At 43.4% G+C, this 22,865-nt stretch overlaps 1 protein-coding gene across 1 annotated transcript in view; it reads right to left on the bottom strand.

The window, feature by feature from the left end:
• The window catches only part of FAF1 (Fas associated factor 1), a 197,973-nt gene that overhangs the window by 68,025 nt on the left and 107,083 nt on the right, over positions 1-22,865 (bottom strand). The window contains exons 9-11 of the mRNA XM_075832979.1: positions 5,732-5,827; positions 828-948; positions 38-101 (exon numbers count right to left, since the gene is read on the bottom strand). Coding sequence (XP_075689094.1) covers positions 38-101; positions 828-948; positions 5,732-5,827 — 281 coding nt within the window. The remainder of the gene's footprint in view (positions 1-37; positions 102-827; positions 949-5,731; positions 5,828-22,865) is intronic.

Below are 22,865 nucleotides of genomic sequence, written 5' to 3' on the forward strand. Positions count from 1 at the left end.
GAAATGATTTTTAAAGCGGTATCATGCTCTAACCTACCTGGAGGAGAATTCTGCCGTAAACTGCAGCAAAGCATCAGCCTCATTTTCAGCATTTTCAGGCACTGTGAAAACGGAAGGAAATACAAATTTCAACTTGAAGAACATGAGAAACAACATGGAGATTGAATAAATTACATTAAATGTTTATACGGGCCTAAAATATATGTATTAATTGATTATTAATTATTTGATCCTTAAAGGGATGGTCTCACCACCACCAACCCCCTCTAATATGGGAAATAGTGCATCAATGTGCTGAATCAGCAGATCACCACAGATCTAGCTCCTCACACCCCAGACACGCAGCCGATTTTGCCAGGGAAAGTCGCGGCCATGCAGATATTTTCTCTGCGGCCGCTACAGAGGAATTGTAGTACTAAGATGTGACCAATTAAATAAATGGCCATCCACGTAAAAACATGCACGGCTCAAGTCCGCCAGAACAAGACTCCTAGAGATCATGGTTTTATGTAAGTAAAGTAACGTAACATACAGATGTAATTTTTGTTAATTTTTAAAATCTCTGCTTGCGTTCCTTAAATTGGTACATTATTATTTACATCCAGAGGCAGAAAATAATGTCCTGATGTCTGACACAAGCGCACAGCTTGTAAAGTATATCAGAGCTCTGTCTTGTAATGCGCCATGTACCTGTGTCAGCAAAACATAGACGTCAATAATGTCTCAATTCAACCACAACAAGCAGAGATCTTGGAAATGATAAGCTTAGGGTTTCATTAAATAAATCTCCGTTTGTGAATGTCCAGTTTCATAAACCAATTTCTTACTCATTGGAGACTTTCTAAGTGCACTGCTCATGCCAAAGATCTCGCCATCATCCACTCCAAATTCTGTAGCATCTTCAAAGTCATCCCCATCACTGTCACTGATCATGTGAATATCTGTACACTGTAAGGAAAATAAGGAGAACAGGTTTAACAATCGGACTTCAGCATCCTAACAGCTCTATAGAAACCAGCAGAAACTGATCTTGGCTGCCGCAATCCTGTACAAAAATTTTTGATGGATGTAGCGGAGCTGAGTAAACAGTTCAACGACAAATTCTGCTTTGCTACATCAGCATACTTTCATTCAATTACCAGCTGCATGATTTTCACCACAAAGCAAATCGTGCAGAATCAATGCGACCTCCATTTCTTAGCAGCAACTAAGACACCCCAATGTAAACAAGTTTTCAAGCTTGCAGCAAGTAAAGCTTATTGATCGCATATTGAAAAGCTATTCGGTTTTCTAAAATCAATTTCTCAGTCATGATCTCATCCAATTTTCATTCAATAACGACAAGCAAAGATCTTAAAAAAAGGAAGGAATTGATACAAAAACGATATAAGACAGCATAACTTTTCACTACACAATAGATTTAGAGGGGTTGATTCATGAAAACAGCCCTCTTTTCAAAAAGAAGTTGGTGCGGTGATCAGCTGATCGCTGCGGGACAGCCTTTTCTCACACCCCTCCCCGGCGGCCACTACAGGGGAGATGTAGAATTACATGCTGGCCATTCAAATGAGTGCGGGAGCTACTTCTGCGCTGGCATATAGAGGGGGCTCCGAAGCATCCATATGTCCTAACTGCTAAAACTGAACTCCCCCTTTAAAACCTAAAAAAAAAGGGCAATCATGTTGGCTGCCATTTTGTGGCGGTTAAGAATCACAGGAATTGGGGGCTTTGTTTACTTTTCTGTATTTACATATTAATTTTGAATTGCTCTAAATGATGCATCTATACAGGATTGCTCACAGCCTCCTCCAACCCTACCGCCCACAAAAACACTTTACATATGGAAAAACCATTAACCCCCTTAATGACCAATGATACAATATGGGTTTTGTTTTAAAACCAATACACTTTTTTTTTTTTTAATGTAGTCTGAGCCTTGCATGTTCCATGCAGCCCTGGAGAGAGGGACAGCCTTGGTCCCACTTGTCAATAGTGATCTCCCCCTTGTGATCGGGCACTCCAATTACATGATTGAGGAACAAGGAACCCCATACAGTCAACCTTGGGTACAAAGAACGGACAGAGCTGTTTTTACAGACAGCCTATTGTTAGGGCACACAAACATATAGTCCTAGCAAAAGTCTAAAAAAAAATAAAATAAAAAAAAAAACCGCCACAATATGTACAGAGAACAAAAATACAATAATGCCAACTATTTTGTATGTACATAAAATGTATTTGGTGTCTCCACTAATAACCGGAGCAATTTCGTACAAAAACGCTTAAGAAAATAAATAACATATCAAACCAACAATAGGTCTGATTTATTGAAATGGTCTAGGGGTCCTCTTACACTGTCCAACGTGGGCTGTGTAAACGAATGCCGATCAACAAGACTCGTTGATCGGCGCTCGTTTGCCTCTTTTACAAGGAGCAATGATCGGTTATGTAGGATGACGAGCGATCTTTACTCCGATTGCTCGTCGGCATACATTTCAATCATTTCGACAATACATTCTATGTTCACACAGGTAGATGTGCTGCCCAGAACGATTGTATCATTTATGCAGCCAAAAATACTGTCAGCCGATGAACAAGCGTTTGCTCGTTCATCGGCTGATCGTTGACAATCAGGGCAATAATTTTTGAAGAGCAGTTTAAAAAATTTACCGTAAGTGAAGTAATGATTGGCAACAAGGCCAGTTCTTCTGTTAGAAAGTTTTGATGAATCAAGTCTAATAATGGAATCTCTCAAGTCCCCAAAAAAAAAAAAAAATTTCTAAAAAACAACTGTAACAGAGCTACAACTTCTACTTCCTACACAATTCAAACCTGCTGTGCTCGCTCACCGCAGTACTACAATATACAGCGCGGGACGGGTTAAAACATTTACAAAACAAATAAAAGGTTTTATATTGCATCTTAGCTCTCAGCGTCTTTGGCTCATGTGTGATTGCATTAATGTAATGTTCACTGTGACAATGCTAATTCCTTTTTAAGTACTGAAGAATGCCAAGTAATAGGATAAAAATTACAGTGCTCATTTACAGAAGAGAAATAATCTGTAGATAAAATGGCCAGGTTACTTCCTGTTATTTACAAAGAATAATTCAACCGGAGCAATGTGATTCAAGCCAGGAGGAATATAAGCACCTCGAGTAAATGGAGGATCAGTTCACTCCTGTGTAAGTGTTAAGTGTACAGTAAAAAGAATGAATCATGTTTCTACTCTGCCACATAATAGTGTGTGTTATATATAAAATTGCAGAGGAAATTTTCATTGACATGTGAAAATAGGAATAATAAGGGCAATCGGATGTCAGAAGCTGCTGATTATACAATGATGTGTGACCATACATAAGCAGATCGTTTCCCGCAGATCTGATCTTCCACACTGACCTGGAGCACAGAAGAGAACATTTCATGTCAGCTGCTGCTTACATGTAGGAGAATAGCAGCAAGGGAATGTGGCGTATTGGTGGCTGGCTAGATTTTGTGGCGTATAGTGTAAAAGGGGGGCACCAAGGCTGGCACTTTTTGGTGAACAGTTATTGGGGCACTGGCTGACGATGTGTTGAGTTCATTAAAGGCTGTTGAAACCTTTGACATGGAAAAAATAATTTTTACATGTTATTGGTTACCCAGAGTTAAAAGAAAACTTTCACCAAGTTTCAGGTGGTAATTTTCATTCCTTTATTCATTTTCAGATCCCTGTAAATGCAGTTTCCAACCTGCTCGTAGTTTCAGACTTTTTCTCATGTGTCCCCACCCCATAATAGATCCTACATTTAATGTCTGTGTGTCCAGGATGCTGCTGCCTTCACTAATCTCATGTATTAGAACAGCTTCATTCCTGTACTGCTTTCTCCTTCTACAGCCCATAAGGGATCTCTTCTTTCTTGTGCTGACAGACACGGATGCGAAGGTGTGTGTGTGTGTGATGTCCACCTCCCCCTGCATAGTCTGCCATGGGTGATCTCCTCTTGCTTTACAAAGATATACAGTCTGTTTGCTCTCCCCCCCCCCCCACTATCCACACTCTTAGGCCCCCTCCACACGCCCGTAGCCCTAAACCCAGACACCCGCATCTGCAGGCCGTGCTCCCATTATAATGCATGAGAGCGCGGCCCGTTAAATCCAAAAATAGGACTATTTTTTGCGGAGCTTATCTACGGCCTGGACACCTTCCCATAAATATACAGGAAGGTGTCCATGGGCAATAGAAATGAATGGGTCCATACTTTAATTCGCAATTACGGTCCAAAATTGTGGATCAAAATTAGGGCCGTGTGCATGGGGCCTTATACAGTAGAACTTCTGTGATCTGCCCTCCATTAAGCACTTGGTTGTCTTCCTCACGCTCCAAACTCTGATCTGCTGTGTACATACAATCTCTTTCCCATCCCTGCTACTCTCTTTAACACTGGGAGAAGGGAGTTGACAGCAGAGAGCCAACACAGCCAGGAAAAGTGGGCCATCGGATCAATGTCAGAAGCAGCAGGACAACCAGCTAGGTGAATAAGCTGCACAGACAGTACAACAGCAAAATGGTAGGACAATTTTAATGAATTGTGAAAAAAAAATCACTGCAAGAGGAATACATAGCCTTTAAAGAGAACCTTTCACCTCCCCATACATGTGCAGCATGAAATGGGGAGGGCTGCACAAACGGGGCGTGTACTGTCAAGGGGGTGTGTAACTATGGCTGTGACACTGTCCAATCAGATATGGACAGTGTTACATCAAAAGCAAGGAGAGAGAGTGTGCGCGCGCCCGCTCTCTCACTCTTCCGCTTTGAAGAACAGTCTTCTGCCGAACTGCCAAGGGGGCGTGTCACTGCTACGGACAGTGTAAGCGTTCCCCAGCTCTTTTAACACTGTCCGTAGCCGTGAGACGCCCCCTTGCCAGTACGGCAGACAAAGTCCAAGACTGATCTCTCACAAGAGCTGAAGAGAAGGGAGCGCGCGCACTCCTCTCCACAGCTCTTTACACCGTCCGTAGCAGTGACACGCCCCCTTGCCAGTTCGGCAGAATACTGAGCTTCAAAGCTGAAGAGTGAGACAGCGTGCGCGCACACACTCTCCTCTCTTTCGCTTTAACACTGTCCATATCTGATTGGACAGTCTCACAGCCATAGTAACACTCCCCCTTGACAGTACACGCCCCGTTGACTGTCCAGGGGGCTATTTAAATATCGGGCGCCAAATCTAACGGCACTGATATCTAAATAACGGAGGGAGGTAGAAAAATTATGTAAAGTGCCCCAGGGTTTATGCAGCCCTCCCCATTACATGCTGCACATTTATGGGGAGGTCAATGTTCTCTTTAAGGCAGGCACTATTGGGGGGGGGGCTTCATGTCAGACACTGATGTACCCATGAACAAGCAGGTTCTGCAGTAGCTGTGATTTGTACTATACAACACTTGGGAAATCTAATAATGTAGTGATAAATGCCAACACCATTAAGAAATCTGGGAAAGCCAAATGTTATGGCGGCCATAAGAGTGGTCACCTAGCTTTAACACAAACAAACGTAATTAAGAAATGTCTGAATAGAATTCTTCACAACTTGACAAGAGGACAATTCATTGGATGGTGGGGATTTGGGGGTGCTCTTTAAGTAATTCATCACATTGAAGTTGTATGGTTCAAGAAGACTTGGCTGAGCAAAATCCTCAGTATCTGAAGGGCTGAGCGCCTGTAGAATTTGGTTTCTGATAAAGCCATTACCTCATCTGACTGTTCTCTGGTTTGCACGGGGGACGTTCTTCTACCCACTGTTAGTCGGTGACATGGAAAGGTAAGTCCTGAAGATGCCAGTGTCATCTAAGAGACAGAAGAAAAAGGCAATGAGAGAATATAATGATCACGCATGCATCCCCAAGAATTGCAGTTGACATGATCTCCAAGATTCAGCATTTTATTATTATTTATTATATCATTTGCAGAATGTAGTTTCCATTACGCCAGGTAATCCTCATTAATCGCTGTCCACTGCAAATCTACAAAGTCTAAAACGTATCATGGTATAACTTGGAAGACCTCAAGGATTCTGTAAAAGCTTGATGACGAAACCCTGTGTGAACTGTACAAGTAACCATATGGTAAATCACCCAGCTTAACCACCCCCGCCAAATTTTTTTTTATAAAAAATAAAATAAAAACAATATACCCAACATATAGGCAATACAAATAGTTTTTTTTTTTTTTACTGAAACCGTCCCATCAATCAGCTGTCATAGCCACAGCCAGCCATACATTTAATCTGCAGCGTTACATGCCGGCATTCAAATGAATGGCTGCCCATGTAATACATAGACGAGCCGAGTCCGCCAGAGATGGACGCTTTTTGTGAGCGTTTTTTCACTCTAATAGGGGGATCCCAAGTGGAGCGACCCCCTATATATGATGTCCAAACGCCCTAACAGGACATTTGGAAATGAGTTGAAATAATGATACTCTGATTTTACAGGGACATTCTCTCTAATATACAACACTGTCGATTTTTAAGGTTATTGAAACTACATCCCAATTGGTAAAACGAATATTTCTATGAAATATTGTAATATACAAATTTATCTGAAGACTGCCAATAGATCCCATGCAGCCATCAGTACCGATTACCCACAGCTGATGATACAGCGGACATGCAGAATATGGACAGGTTTTACCACCGCGTAATATGAATGCCTTGTGGCAAGAAGGAAATCACAGGATGTCATCATTTTACAGGTCGAAACAGGCAGATTATCAGTTCTGGTTACAAGCTAGAGCAGGACCTGTTAGAACTGGCCCAGTGTAAAGGCTCACCCTCCAGCGGGCGCACAGCGCTCCTCTCGCTTTCCCTAATTACAACTCAGCGGTACAAGATCTATTAACTGGTCACGGAAACAGGGAATTAAAACTGATGCAGATCACAAGCAATAAACACTCCTGATTTATGGACCAAGAACTGCAGACAAATGCTGCAGGAAACCTACATTACGACATTCTGTGAAATGGGTGCGTCATTAGAAAAAAATATATAAAAAATTCCCAAATTTCGCACTTCTGTGAAGTTGTGAAAAATTCTATTCAGCCATTTCGGTTATATCTCTGTTGCTGAAAAGCTGGGTTACAACCAATATGGCCACCATTTCTAATGCCAGTTACCACAGCAAACCTGCCTAGTTATGTCATGTTACATCCCGCTGCTTCCATATGGCTGGACAACTAGGCAGCTCTGCATTCGGGACTCCGGTTTCTTTTATACAGCGCCACCATATTTTGCAGAGATCTCAGACATGCACACACACACGAAGGTTAATTAGCGGCCTATAAAATTGGCCCGTCTGTATTTTTTGACTGTGGGAGGAAACTTATACAAACACAAGGAGAATATCTCATCCTCATGTAGATATGGTCCTTGTCTGGATTCAAACCCAGTGCTGCAAGGCAATAATGCTAAGCCCGGAGCCATCATGCTTCCCCAATTCTGTGAGACGTATTGATTGACTATTGAGCCCGTACACATCGCTCAGCTTTCCGAAAAAAGCCGATCGGAAACTAAGCAGCGCAGTAATCACTCAAGAGCTTCTGCTGCTTTGTTTTAGCGATCAGTGGTGGTCTCAGTGCTCGGACCCTCACCGATCAAAACTTCTGACATGTCACGATGACTTCTCAAAAAAATGTTAACCTTTCGTTACCCATTAATATTTTGCAATATCTCTATTAGTAAGCAGACTATATAAAAAATGGCGGCAGGTACATTTTGTGGTAGGCCTCCTGCATGTGTACAAAGGCATGCAATGCGTCTAGGGGATAAGACCTTCATAATACGGCATCCGATGGAACACATCAAGATTTCAATATGAAATGAGAGGCATCCGAAGATAGAAGTAGGGCCCTATTGAAGACTATGGGTGCCAAATTATGGCCAAGTATAACTCAGAGCTTGTATGGAGCCATAGTACATTTGAGGCCTTATGTCAATACTTGTACTACGTTAAGATTTTTACAAAAAAAGAAAAGCGTATGATTGTTTTTTTGATTTTTTTTATAACTTTTTATTTTTGTTCTGCATTTTTGTCTTTTCCATCAACTAGTAAACACCTGCACTGTGGCTTAATGTTGCTGGAACGTCTGACAGTCCTGAGCAGCTACTTCCAGTAGGTAGAAGGGATTCTAGTTGTGCAGAATAACGGATAAAAGGAGCTGGGCGTATCTCCGGGAGGTTATAAAGCCAGCATTATTCCAATTCGATGATAATTGCTCCTGACAGCTTTACTTAAGGTTCATTTCACTGTGCTATTTTTCTCCAGCTCAGGGTTCAGCCGGTCCCCAAAGCCGCACCTCTCACACCTGTTGTGGCTCTTCATGTTACAGGCCAGTTTGGGCATGTCACTTCAAATTAGCGCTGTGCTGAGTCGATAACAGTGGCAATTACTTATCACAGGTTTAAAGGGAGGTAAAGAAAAAAAAAAAGTTTCTAATTTAGCCTGTACTACAGTGTCAAGAGTAGGAAATCCGAACTTGTTAACACAGGCCGCGTGAAGAATCCGGAGAGGTGCGGAGCAGATCTGGGCTAAGCTACTGAAGGAATGCCATACATCGAATGGCTGGAGACACAGAATCTGAACAGTTAAAGAAGTGCAATGTTTTAGGTTCCTGGGCACCATGGCTGAAATTGGGCAACTTATCTTTTAATTTCAACCCCTTAAAGGGGTTATCCCATCAGGGACATTAATGACATATCCACAGGATATGTCAGAAATGTCAGATAGACGCGGGTTCCACCTCTGGGACCAGCACGTATCTCAAGAACAGGGCCCCCTAAACCCTGTTCTACTGCATCTGCCTCCCGGCCACTTCCTAACTATATAGTCAGGAGTACGAAAACAAAAAAATTTCTCTTAAGTCCCATGGAACTGAATGGTAGTTAGGGAAAGAGCGTAGCTCAGCTAGTTACGCGTTTTTATACTCCCGACCATATAGTCAGGAAGTGGCCGGGAAGCAGTTGCAGCAGAATAAGCTGGAATGGGGTTTGGGGGGGGGGCCCCGTTCTAGACATAGGTGCGGGTACCAGAGGAGGGACCCGCATTTATCTGACATTTTTGACATATCCTGTGGAAACCAGCGTTTTTCCGTTTCATTCATCTTCACAATCTGAAAGCCATAACTATTCTATTCTTTCCATCAACGTAGATTGCTTTTTTTTGTTTAGCGGAATCGGTTGTATTCCAATTGGGACCATTTTGGGGTACACATAATGATTTAAAGAAGTTATTAATTTTTTGGGGTGGAAGGGAATGGAAGTCAACCCAGCAATTTCACCAATTGTTTTTTGGGGATTTTTATGGCGCTCACCTTACATTATAAATAATATGATAACTTTACTGTTCGGGTCAGTATGATTACAGCGATACCAAATTTATATAGTTTGTTTTAAGTTGTACTTCTTTTAACTATCATTTTATTTATTTTTTAAATAATTTGTTATGCCACATTCCAGGTCATTTTAAAGTATGGGTTGTTACGGATGCAGCGATACCAATTGTGTAATTTTTTTTCAATAATGAAATATTGCGTCAGGGAAAAAAGTTCTTCATTTAGGATTATTTTAAATTATTTTTCTGTAAACTTCATTTGAGTTTTTACATATTTTTTTTTATAGTTCCACTAACAATGATTCTTTAAATCGTCCAAATAATACACTGCAATACTTATGTATTGCAATGCATTTTGCCTGTCAGTGTTACACTTACAGGCAGCCCATTAAGTTTTGCCACCCACAGGGCTAATAGGATCTGGGACATGGTAAACCTGGGGGGCCATTGTTTAGCCACTGGCTGCCATGGCAACCCTGCAACCACATAACGTGGGCGAGGATGGGCTTACAGAGGGTGCCCTCTCCCTCTGTAAAGACACTTAGGTTTTACGGTCAATAATTATTATAATTATCATTATTGACCACATTATCGGAGGTGTTAAATGGCCGGAATCTGAGTCCACTCCGATCCTGGCTGTTGCAGCAGGAGGTCAGCTGCTCCTCTGTCCGCACCATTTCGCGCCTTGATATTTCGACATGTTGCAGGAACCATATAATCCCGATGCTGCACTAATATAAGCTTGCTTTAGAGGCACTCTATGTAGCTATCCCATAAATGTAAACGCCTCATGGCTGAGATGTCAGTATAGTAAACCCCAGTCATTACAAAAATTAAAAAGTATTATGTTCCCTGATAAAACATAGCGCTCAGAAAAACTATAAATTATGGTTTCTCTGAAAAGTCCTTCCTCACTTGGGTACCCTGATTTTTCAATGTAAGGGGGCGATCTACCAGTGACAAGTCCGGCACAGAGCCTTTTTCCTTGGTCAGGCATTTATAGTTTAGAAAATATTAAATACATATCACTGAAAAAAAAGTCATACTGATTCAAGGGCAGGTTAAAATACCAGCTCCGATAAAATAATTAGAAAATATACGCTCCTAACTTGTCCTCTTCTGTCAAATTACCAAAGGTGAATAGATTAGAACATGTGGCTCCCGTGCCCCCTTCATGTGGCTCCCCAGCTGTTGCGGAAGCTACAGCCGTCGCTGGTTCACATAAGGAATATAGAATTGTCTAACCATCAAGCTGATATGTTCACTTCAAATATCTATGGAAGATTGCCAATATATACAGTGAATACAAGCAAGAAGCATGTTTACTGAAAATATCAAATCCAGCAGAATGTGTCCAGAACACACCTATATCCACCCATTCTCCATAGCTGTCACTCTTCATCTTTCTCCAGGAGGCGTGAAGTGATCGATCATGTCTTGTGGTAACGGTTACTGACACACTTATTCTCAGCCCATAGTTTGCCAACGTGTAGAGGTGGATCATACGTATAGCTATATTTTACTGTAGCAGTCTTCTTCATAGGATAACCATAAAAAAAAAAATACAACATGGCAATGGTCCCTTCAGGCTGGGTTCACACAAAGTTTTTGGACTATTTTTTGGGCGCGGAAACCGCTCCGCAAAACTCGCCAAAAAACGTCCGAAAATGCCTCCCATTGATTTCAATGGGAGGCGGTAAAACTGGCTCGCGGGAGAAAGAAGAGACATGCCCTATCTTCGCGCGATTACGCCTCTGACCTCCCTTTGACATCAATGGGAGGCAGGGAAAACGTATTTTGCTGCGTTTTATGCCCGTAGCGCTCAATGGTCGCGACCAAAAAACGGTGTGAAAATCGGCGTGCAGGCAGAGGAAAATCTGCCTCAAACTTCCAAACTGAATTTTGAGGCAGATTTTCCGCCTGCAAAAAACGCTGTGTGAACCCAGCCTAAGATTCTTCAATTTGTTGTTTACAACCATTTCAGGGTGTTTCGTAAACATCTGAATACATACTAAAGCATCCCCCAAATAGAAAAAATAAAATAAAACTTTGCAATATACTTACTCTTTAAAACTCTGTTCTAGCCCGCTTCCACCTGCCTCTGTTGGTCCCGACCACTGTGATGACCCCCCCCCCCTCTATGATGTTTTCCTTGTCCAGAAGGTTCTTGTTGCGAGACAACCCCATTAAACTGCCAATTTTCCCTACAGTGCAACAACAGGAAAAATGAAGTATTACAGGATGGTGGTCCTCCAGAGATGCCGTAGCAAGTAGAGGGGAATTCTGATTGGGACATGCCTCTCTACAGGTCTTAAAAAGGAAGAAAAAAAAAAAATCATAAAGGAGCTCCAACCACTACACAATAAGTTATATAAAAAAAAGTAATCAGCACAGAATTGGGACCTAATTAGATTTTTTTTAAAAAGGTGGGGTTTGAAGGAGGAGATTTCACTTTAAGCACAGAAGTTTGTTCTTTTTCAGTATCAACGTCGCAAATTTCAGGACCATGAAGAGGCCATTATTGCCACGTTCACAAGTTCTGGAAAATTTCTACTGCAAATACAGGGAGGAATTTTTTAAGACTGATGTTTCATATGCTGGAGAAAAAGGCACCCCACCTCCAAATGAATTTGGTGCATCTTTGCTTGCCCGTGCTCCAGAAATGATCAAATATATGCCTGCTATGAGCAGGCGTAGATTTGAGCTAAAATGTATGCCAATTTCTGGCTTAAATTTTAGTAAATCTGTTGGTCCACAGGCCGGCCACGCACCCTCCTGTTAAAGCCCACCCACTCTTATCACTTTTCAAAAGTTGCAAAAATAGCGTAAAAACAGCAAAGAAACACAAATTATTGTGCAAATATGGCATGTGCCATCATTTGTGAACTTTTAACGCCATAAAAGAGGAGTACATCCATTAACATTATTCCCCCCCCCCCCATAGTCCTAAATCTGCAGCAAAATCTGCTGTGTGTTATATGCAGATTTTACCCTCTGCACTGCAAAGTATAAAATCTGCAGCAAGCAATCTACAACCTATACGGCATGCAATAGATTTCCAAATCTACAGCATTCCCTAAAATCCATGCAGGTTTTTTTCAAACTGTGTGAAAGGGGTTTGGTAAATCCCTTCACTTACAAGTGGCCTGTAAGGCTGTGCTCCCATCTGCGTCGGAGGCTCGGTTAGGAGCTTCCGGCAAAAACACGGACACCATGATGGAACCCGTTAAAAGGGTTGTCCGGGTACAGGACGTTTTTTCATATTGATGACCTAGGATAGGTTATCAGTACATGATCGGTGGGGGTGCGACACCGGAAGCAGGTGGCTCCGGTCACAGTATAGCAGCCGTGCTGTAGTAATGCAGGTCTGCTCCTATTCAAGTGAATAAGAACAGAGCTGCAGTACTGCAGCACAACCGCTTTACAGTCTACGGAGCCATCTGCTTCCGGCACCGAACACTACATACAATGCATAACATCTGGAGGCAGCCGGATCAGCTCATCGGTGCAGGATCCAGGTGTTGAACCCCCATCGATCATACACTGTATGAAAAAACGTCCCGTGCACGGACAAGCCCTTTAAAGTCAAAGAATTCGGACGGTTTGCGTTTATGTCCGGCGCTTCTGGTTATTTCGTGTTTGGCTCCTATGACAGAGCAGAACAATGGAAACCCTGAAGCAGCAGTGAACAGTTTAAAACTTTTCTTTTCAGCTCGCTTGCAATATAATAAAAATGCTAGCTGTCATAATTACTTTTAGGCTGCACGTATAACATGGATGCTGGCGATGTGCTCGGTTGTTAAAGTAAATACATTTAGAGTGGTTTGGCTTTGTGTTCCTCCAGTGGATGTACTGACAGAAACAATTAACAACAGAAAGCAGGAGCTTAGCAGAGATGCCGAGCACCTGCCGTCCCTTACCAGAAGCATTTTTGGCACAGTATGTTCCCCTCCTCATATTTAATGAAGTATCACCAAAATCATATCTCCTGACTAGAAGAGTAAGATTCCTTTTTCAAGCCAGATAAGAATTTTACTCTCAACAAAATAAAAAATGAAACATTATTTATACATAAAATAGTTTTTCACGGCCGATTTAAATCCGCGCGGGGCCCGTTTTCACTGATCCCTCAGACTGGTGTCTATTGAGGGATCCGGGAAAACAGACAAAAATACGACATGTCCCATTTTTTCACAGGTCGTTCAAATAGTCAGTTAAAACAACGGCCGTGTGAATAGTTCCATAGAAGTGCATTGATTTTTATGTAGACGTGCGACAGCCGTTACAAAAAAAAAAAGTCCATCACAAGGTCGATTTCAACTTTAGTCTGAATAAGGCTCTGTTCAAATCTGCGTTGGGGTCCCGTTCTGACGTTCCGTCGGAGGTTTCCGTCAGAACAGGACCCCAACGCAGTTGTGAACAGAGCCTTAGGCCAAAGCCCCTATAGCAACATATTTACTAAAGTGGGGCTAATGTCTAAATATTTACTGCACAGTGCTACATGGATCAAATACCGTTGCCCCTTTTTCCTCACTATGAAGCGTGGCAGGTATACCACAGACTCCCTTTAGATAATGTAGAAAAGCTGCAGTTGAATATCATACATGTGCTTTAATGGAGCGGAATAGCAGGCGAGCATAATCCAGAGGTACTGACGTGTATATAAATATTAAGCATTAAAAGTTAACAACTCTTAAAGAACTTTTGACATATATGGGGTCCGAGGACTGAGACCCTTACCGATCGCGAAAATGAAGCGGCAGAAGCGCCCAGGCAAAGACTGTGCTGCTTAGTTTCCTCGAAAAGCCGAGCAAGCGGTGTACGGACTCAGACTTTCTATTGAGCCCGTACACTGCTCCGAGGAAAACCGATCAGAAACTAAGCAGCACAGCACTCGCTCGAGAGCTTCTGCCGCTTCGTTTTAGCGATCAGTGGGGGGGCTCAGTGCTCGGACTCCCACCAGTCAAAACTTCTGACATGCCACTAGGACATGTCAAAGGTTTTTAAAAGCTTAGTTACCCTTTAAGGTTTGGTGTTGCACCTTTTTGGTTGTCACTGCATGGCACATACACGAAGCTGCGCAAATGACGCGACACGATGCATGAGACACAACTAGCACATGGCGGAAATTATTGTCTAGCTCAATCTTTACCAATTTTTCCCAATATATTGCTGCAAAAAGGACGTGTTATGTAAATGGATCAGTGTTACCTGCAATCAGTATAATCCTTTCATGCTCATTATGTTCTGCAATGGCACGTTTGTTTTGTAATGCTGAATGGAGATATCCTATAGTGCTCGACTAGCTGGTATGTGTCGAGAGACACCAGTATGAAGAATTCTTGACCTAATCTTTAGATGAGACCTCCGGCACACGGGTGTATTGCGGCTCTATGACTTCTACCAGGCCCTTCTGTGCGCATACAATTTCATACAGAGGCTTTTTCGGTATAAAACCAACAAAAAATGTGCCATGCGCCATCAAAATCCATATAACGGATCTATTCTCCCTTTCCACAATTTTTCATATCCTATCAGACAAGAAAAACCTGAAATCAGAGGCACAGAGTCACAGTAAGGCCCCATAGGAATCTATGGCTGTTGTATTTCTACTTTGTATAGGAGTTGGTATGGAGCTGGAATACACTCGAGTACATGAATCCTAAGGCTATGTTCACACTCGGTTCACAATGTACGTTCAGCACATACGCTAGTGAATGCTTCCCACATGTACACTGACCGTCTCCATAGCCTATAATGCAACGGACGAAAGTCAAAAGCGTGACCTTTTCTTCACTGTATTAAGGCCAGTTTTTTGGTGCTGTTTTTGATGCGGTAACCATGTCGGAATCAGTACCAAAAAAACGCCCCAAACTGCCCCCATTGGTTTCATTTAATTTGGGCGCTCACGGAGAAAAAAAAAAAGCAGCATGCTCTTCTCTTTGAGCGGTTTCCACCTCTGACCTTCCATTGAAATCAATAGGAGGCAGAAAAAACATGCAGCACTCGTTTGGAGCATTTTTTTTGCCCGGGTTTCTGCATTACATTCAAGGGCCACAGGCAAAAAAAATAACTGTTTGTCTGTCAAAAAACTGTGTGAACTAGGCCTTAGAAAATGTAGTCGAATTTCCAACGCAAGAGCATCCTGCAGTAAACCGCGCTGTATACCGTTTTTTAGGGAAGATGTTTGATGCTGTCCGGATATACGTTTGGTGTGAACAGAGCCTATTCAGATCAGTTTCTGTCATGTAACTACAATTCTCATCATCTACGTACATAATTTTCATCCAGGGTTAGCCTAAATAAAATACTGGAAAAAACAACAAAAACCGTGAAGCCTTTTTCCCTCTAAACGCCATCGTAGTACCAATAAGCACTTGAAACATTTTATTAACGACTGTAAATGGAGCCCAATACAGAACGAGCTAAAAAATAAATTGCAACAAGAACAACTCATTTGAAATGTTCATGAAAAGCAATTTGGCGGATACGAGACTGATCCTTCACCACCCTCGAAACAAAAGCCTCTCCTCTAGAATAGAAAGTGTTAAGTCGAAAGTGGTTACCATTTTCTGAATTACTGGAACTATAAAAGGACACTCTACACAAGCTGCCGCTGAATGTCACCTGAAAAGCAATCACAAAAGGGCTCTGTCTTGGCTTATCTTTGGGCTCTGTCACTACGGCAACCAGTCGATGAAACGCATCCCGTATCCACGCATTGGCGGATCCCATAGAAGCCGGGGCTAAGGAGGCATGTGAAGCCTGGCAGAGATTGACTGCATTAATACATTAGCAAATACTGTGAAACACTGGATAAATGTCAGCAATTATGGCGAGAAGCGTCTAATAACGTTATCCATTGCCTGTCAAACCCCCGCGAGGTTTGATGTGCGTCTGCCACTCAAAGCCTCTCGGTAATTTTATCTCTTTTGGACGCCCTGGTTTGCAGCTTTTGGATTTTGTACTTTGAAAAGTAATAAAGTCGGAGGCTGCTCATTCTATGCTGATCACAATGGTCAACAAAAGCGACAGTAAGAGGAGAGGTCTATACTTCCCACGCTTGTGTCAACAGCGAGGACATTGCTACTGACTGACAAGTGGCTATGAACAGCAATAGGGGAGAGCGCTGTCAACAATGACTTAGTAAACCGCTTACCGTACCCAATAAAGGGCCCCCCACATTGCCCGCATGGCCATGCTGCAGCCTATACCCCGTGTACACAGCCTAAACTTATTCTATAGCCCATTATTGCAGGATCCCAAAAACCGCACGAAACCTGGAAACTCGCGGTATGTTATAGAACGACTACAATGCTAAAACACAGCAGCAAACCCACAGCTCAAATACAGCCATGTAAATAAGCCTAACCCACACGTCGAACATTTTTTGCAGATTTGACCGGGATCTCAACTTTTTGCATGGCAAAGGATAAAGTCTGCATTGAATATCTGCGATGTGTGAACTCAACCTCAAAAGCCAGGCAGATCCAGCAGCATCATGGAGGAATACTAAATTTACCACTATAGGGTCAGGTTATAAAACACTGATGAGCAATATTACACATACTTCTACCCAGTGGCGGACACAGACTGCAAAAGGCCCCTGTGCAGATAATGTGCCAGGGCCCACCCCCCCCCCCACCCCGCAAACTTCTCATGGCCGACGGTCCGCTTTCAGCTGCATCGCTGGGTCTCCTAAGTGACCCAACAATGCAGCACTAGCAGCCGGGGCGTCACTAAGGCTGGGTTCACACACACACTATTTACGGACGTAATTTGGGCGTTTTAGCATTGAATTACATCCGAAAATGCGGCTCAAAAGCGTCGGAAAACATCTGCCCATTCATTTGAATGGGTCTTACGATGTTCTGTGCCGATGGTCATTTTTTTTTACGCGCCGCTGTCGAAAGGCGGCGCGTAAAAAACTGCCTGTCACTTCTTCAGATGTAAATGGAGCCGTTTTCCATGGACTCCATGGAAAACCAGCTTCAATTACTTCCGTAGTGGACGCAGCAAAAGACGCCTGCACATGCCATTACGGCTGAAATTACGGTGCTGTTTTCTCCTGAAAACAGCACAGTAATTTCAGCCGTAACAGACGCTGCCGTGTGAACATACCCTCAGGGCTTAAAATGTCCGGGAAATAGCCCCAATACATATGTGTCCGCCCCAAAAAAAAGTGTGTGTATAGGAGACAGCATAGCATATCTATAGCACTACGACCCTATAAACTATGGATAGGATTAGATACAGTGGCTGAGCAGACAGTATCACACATGATAGGATTAGATACAGTGGCTCAGAAGGCAGTATCACACATGATAGGATTAGATACACAGCTCAGCAGACAGTATCACACATGATAGGATTAGATACAGTGGCCCAGCAGACAGTATCACACATGATAGGATTAGATACAGTGGCTCAGCAGACAGTACCACACATGATAGGATTAGATACAGTGGCTCAGCAGACAGTACCACACATGATAGGATTAGATACAGTGGCTCAGCAGACAGTATCACACATGATAGGATTAGATACAGTGGCTCAGCAGACAGTACCACACATTATAGGATTAGATACAGTGGCTCAGCAGACAGTATCACACATGATAGGATTAGATACAGTGGCTCAGCAGACAGTATCACACATGATCGGATTAGATATAGGGCCCAGCACAGTATCATACATGATTGGATTAGATACACAGCTCAGCAGACTGTATCACACATGATAGGATTAGATACAGGGCCCAGCTCGCTGACATTGCGGCTCCAGCGCTGGACCCAGGAAAGGTAAGAATAATAATTTTGCTTCTTTATGTGTTACTGATTATTTTTGTGTGTTTGTGTTTTTTTTACAGGTTCGGTTGTTGGACTTCGGATACGAGGACTTCAATGACGGCGTTTTTTTTATTCTCAATAAAATGGTTAATGAGGGTTGTGTTTTTATTTCAATAAAAAAAATTTCTATGTGCTTGTATCTTTTTAAACTTTATTATCACCGCCTTAGTAATGGCCGCTGGCTGATTGACAACCTCCATTACTAAGGCGAGGCTTAATGTTAGCCGGTGCAGAGTCTACACTAACCCCCATTATTACCCCGGTACCCACCGCCACCAGGGGTACTGGGAAGAGCCGGGTACAAACCAGTACCCGACCAGCTGTAGTGACGGGCAGGCACCGGGGTGGCCGCAGGCTGGTAGTATTAGGCTGGGGAAGGCCAAAAACAGTGGCCCTTCCCACCCTTGTAATGCTGCCTGCTGCTGCTGTGTTGTATCTGGCTGGTTATGAAAATTGGGGGGGACCCGACATCGTTCTTTCCAATTATTTTTTAAATGACGTGGCGTCCCCCCCATTTTCATAACCAGCCAGATACAATAAAGCAGCAGCAGCCTAGCATCACCAGGGTAGGAAGGGCCACTGTATCTGGCCTTTCCCCTCCTGATAATACCAGCCTGCGGCCACCCCAGTGGCCGACCATCACTACAGATGGTCAGGTACTGGATCGTACCCGGCTCTTCCCAGCACCCCTGGTGGCGGTGGGTACCGGGGTAATAAAGGGGGTTAGTGTTAGCCTCTGCACCGGCTAACACTAAGCCCTGCCTTAGCAATGGATGCTGTCAATCAGCCGGCGGCCATTACTAAGGCGGTAGTAATATAGTTTAAAAAAAACCACAAAGACATAGAAAAAATATTTTATTGAAATAAAAAAAAAAAAACACAACCCTCATTAACCATTTTATTAATAAAAAAAAAAGCTGTCATCGAAGTAGTCCTGGAATCCGCCGTAGTCCAACGACCGAACCTGTAAGAAAACACACAAAAAATGATTAGTAACACATGTGTTAGGGTATGTGCACACACACTAATTACGTCCGGAATTGACGGACGTATTTCGGCCGCAAGTACCGGACCGAACACACTGCAGGGAGCCGGGCTCCTAGCGTCATAGTTATGTACGACGCTAGGAGTCCCTGCCTCGCTGCCGGACAACTGTCCGGTACTGAAAACATGATTACAGTACAGGACAGTTGTCCCACAGCGAGGCAGGGACTCCTAGCGTCGTACATAAGTACGACGCTAGGAGCCCGGCTCCCTGCAGTGTGTTCGGTCCGGTACTTGCGGCCGAAATACATCCGTCACTTACGGACGTAATTAGTGTCTGTGCACATACCCTAAGGCTTAGATACAGGGCCCATGTGTGATACTGTCTGTGGGACCCTGTATCTAAGCCTACCACAAGGTAGGCTTAGATACAGGGTCCAGCAGACAGTAATCTTATACAGTATAAGATTACTGTGTGCTGGGGCCCTGTATCTAAACCTACAGTGTGGTAGGCTTAGATACAGGGCCCAGCAGACAGGATCACGCATGGGCCATGTATCTAAGCCTACCATGTGATTGGCTTAGATACAGGGCCCAGCAGACAGCATCACACAATCTGTGATCCTGTCTCATGGGCCCCCTAAGCCTGCTACATCGTAGGCTTAGGGGTTGTGCAGTCCCTAAACATTGATGGCCTATCCTCAGGATAGGCCATCAATAGCTGATGTGTCGCCCGGGACCCGCAAATCAGCTGTTTTGAAGGGGCCGCAGCACTCGTACGAGAGCTGCTTCCCCTTCATTTCACTACTCGCCCACACTGTGAATCGCCGAAACCGATTCACAGTGTGACCGGAATGAAGTGACAGGAATGAAGGGGAGCAGCTCTCGTACGAGTGCTGCGGCCCCTTCAAAACAGCTGATTGGCGGGTCCCAGGAGTCGGACCCCGCCAGTCAGGGCTATCTTACCTTCCTCTTCGGCCGCGGCGGGAGTTCTGTAGTCTCGATGCTGTGCGCGGCGGCATAGCGCTGTGACGTCATGCGCTGCGCACAGCGCCTGACGTCAGGACCTCCGCTGCGATCCGGAACCAGGAAGGTAAGTAAAGTATGTTACTATAGTAACAGGGGCCCGCGGCCCGAGTTACTATAGTAACTTTTTATTGATGTGGTGCGGGGGGCCGTGGGCCCCCCTGGCTTCGGGGCCCGGTCGCAATTGCGACCGCTGCGACCCCTATAGCTACGCCAGTGGTCCACGGGCCTCTGTCTCAGTCCTCAGCATCGCGCAGCTGAGAACTGAGTCGGCCAGCAGAGGAACGGGCCCCCTTCCCACGCGGGGCCCTTGTGCAGCTGCACCGGCTGCACATGCGGTATGTCCGCCCCTGCTTCTACCTAGACGAGACGTATACCACAGCTCATTCTCAGTTTATTGGTACGAGAAAATATTACAGGACTTCAGTAAAGACTGACACGCAGTTCACAAGAAGTGGGGGGGTGTACGTTTAAAACGTTCGCCTACGTTTAACGTATACGCAGGGAAAAGCTCCTGATTTATACATTAAGTGTAGGCTGTGACGGATGCCTAAGAGTCATCCCTCACCCATAGGCTAATACGGCTTCCGTTAACCTCATGACGCATGCGTTATTCATGACATATACCATAGTATCCTACGGATGACTGATGCCACTGTTACCCATTATCTCTTATGGCATTTGTTTAATGTACACGTAATTAAAAGCTATTGAAAAGGTAATGACGTGTACGTGTAAATAGATACCTTGGATGTATGCCATAAAGTGGATTAGGTCACTTATAGGCTCCCATGTTAAAAAAACAAAACAAAACGTACACGATTTCTGCGAGATACGGTTGTATGGAATAGCAGTCTACTACGTTATTCCATACCTTAAAAAAAAAAAAGGTATAACGGCGTATAACAGCCCGACAGAGGTCAAAAAGACACTATTGGTCTCTGTCGGGCTAATGGAGTCATATGGACACGTTTAGTGTGTACAACGGGAGCTTTCCATAAACATAGGGAAAAAACTTAATGTGAACAGGGCCTTACACTACAATATAGAGGGTGAATATATTATAGGCTGTGGTCATGGCCTTCAATTAGTATGTTCTGCAGGTTGCATTCAGGTTTTTTTAACTTCGCATCAATGTCGGATCGGTCAGAGTCAATCATTGTGATCGGCTAGAAAAACACTCTCTATGGTTCGGCTTAGCTTTTTATGGAGGCTTTGTGGCTATTATAGTCGACGGTCAACCATGCGGCCTCCGAAAAAGGCTTTCCTAGCAGAGCTGACACTTTATTAACCCGATCATCAGGGACCACCCTCCAATGATGACTGAACCGAATGATACGCTATCAATGTCTTAAGTGAGACATCCCCTTAAAGAATGAAAAAAATAAGAATAAAGTCTACCACGGCGACAGCGCAAATACAAACATGTTCAGATACAATTATATTCCATTCCTCTCCAGGTGAAATAGCTGCATTTTCTTCTGAAATAAAGAGGGATCTTATGGGATAAAGTAACACAATGTTCTGAGAGAGGATGAAAAACATGGATTAAAGGGATCAGGTTAAATAAAATACATTTAAAAAGTCCTGAAAACAATTTAAGCAACCCCCGATAATTAGAACACATGCAACAATAACGTCAGCCACTGGATTTTGGAGAATAATAATTGGAAAACTGCATTACGGGAGACGACGCTCTGTCCCGAGACGTAGTTGGTTACAAACAGCGATGAATCTGCGGGGATTAAAATAAACATCTTCTTTAATTAGACCCGGCATATTAATTCACAGTGTTAAAATTATTCCTTTACTAAATAAACCAAAAAGTGCCCCTGTTAATGTGCAAAATGAGATTTCTGGGGGTTTGTCCTCTGTGTGAATCTCAGCTTCACTACCACAGCTTGAAAATATTCTTTCGACGAAGCCCCCCTCCCCCCCGAGGAGACGTGCTATTGACAAGTCTTGCACAGCACCAGATTTCACTGTAGAAGGGAAGGTAGGTTGTCATGTCCACGGGGAAATGCAGTCACAGTTATTATTTAAATGATTTATAACAATATATGAATTATATATCAGGCGGTTTATTACATACTGTCAGACCTAAGGACCTGCTTAATATTAATACGCACCCAACTCACAGTGTGAGCGTACAGCAGAGCACAACGCTATACACCATGATAGGTAGGCAGCGACAATATGACGACTTAGTCCAACAAAAATGTATATATTAATATAAAAGCGTAGAAGGGAATATAGCCAGAGAAGAGGAGAGCAGCAACAAAGAGTGACTCTCTGGCTGGAGGACTCAATGTAATGCTTCACCTCTCCTGCGATGGCGCTGTAGGGAAATTAATCACTTGCAGCCAGGTTCGCCTGCAAGTACCAGCTGATAACTGGGGGTTCCAGCAGCAGAAAATCCAGTAATCTGCTTAATTTTCTGGGGGAGCTTTGTAACAAAAATGAGATCCAAAGCAGACCACCCTTTTAAGGAGTTAAGGGGGTTTCTAGCTTTGTGTTAATAAAGCACACTCATTGCATATTTATGAAACTTTCTGGTAGACTTAGAATTGTATTCAAATGACTCACTATTTTCAAGATCTCTGCTTCCTGTTAGTGAATATAAATAACCCAGAGGCTGAA

The sequence above is a fragment of the Rhinoderma darwinii genome, chromosome 7, assembly GCF_050947455.1.
Source record: "Rhinoderma darwinii isolate aRhiDar2 chromosome 7, aRhiDar2.hap1, whole genome shotgun sequence".
NCBI classification, from domain to species: Eukaryota; Metazoa; Chordata; class Amphibia; order Anura; family Rhinodermatidae; genus Rhinoderma; species Rhinoderma darwinii.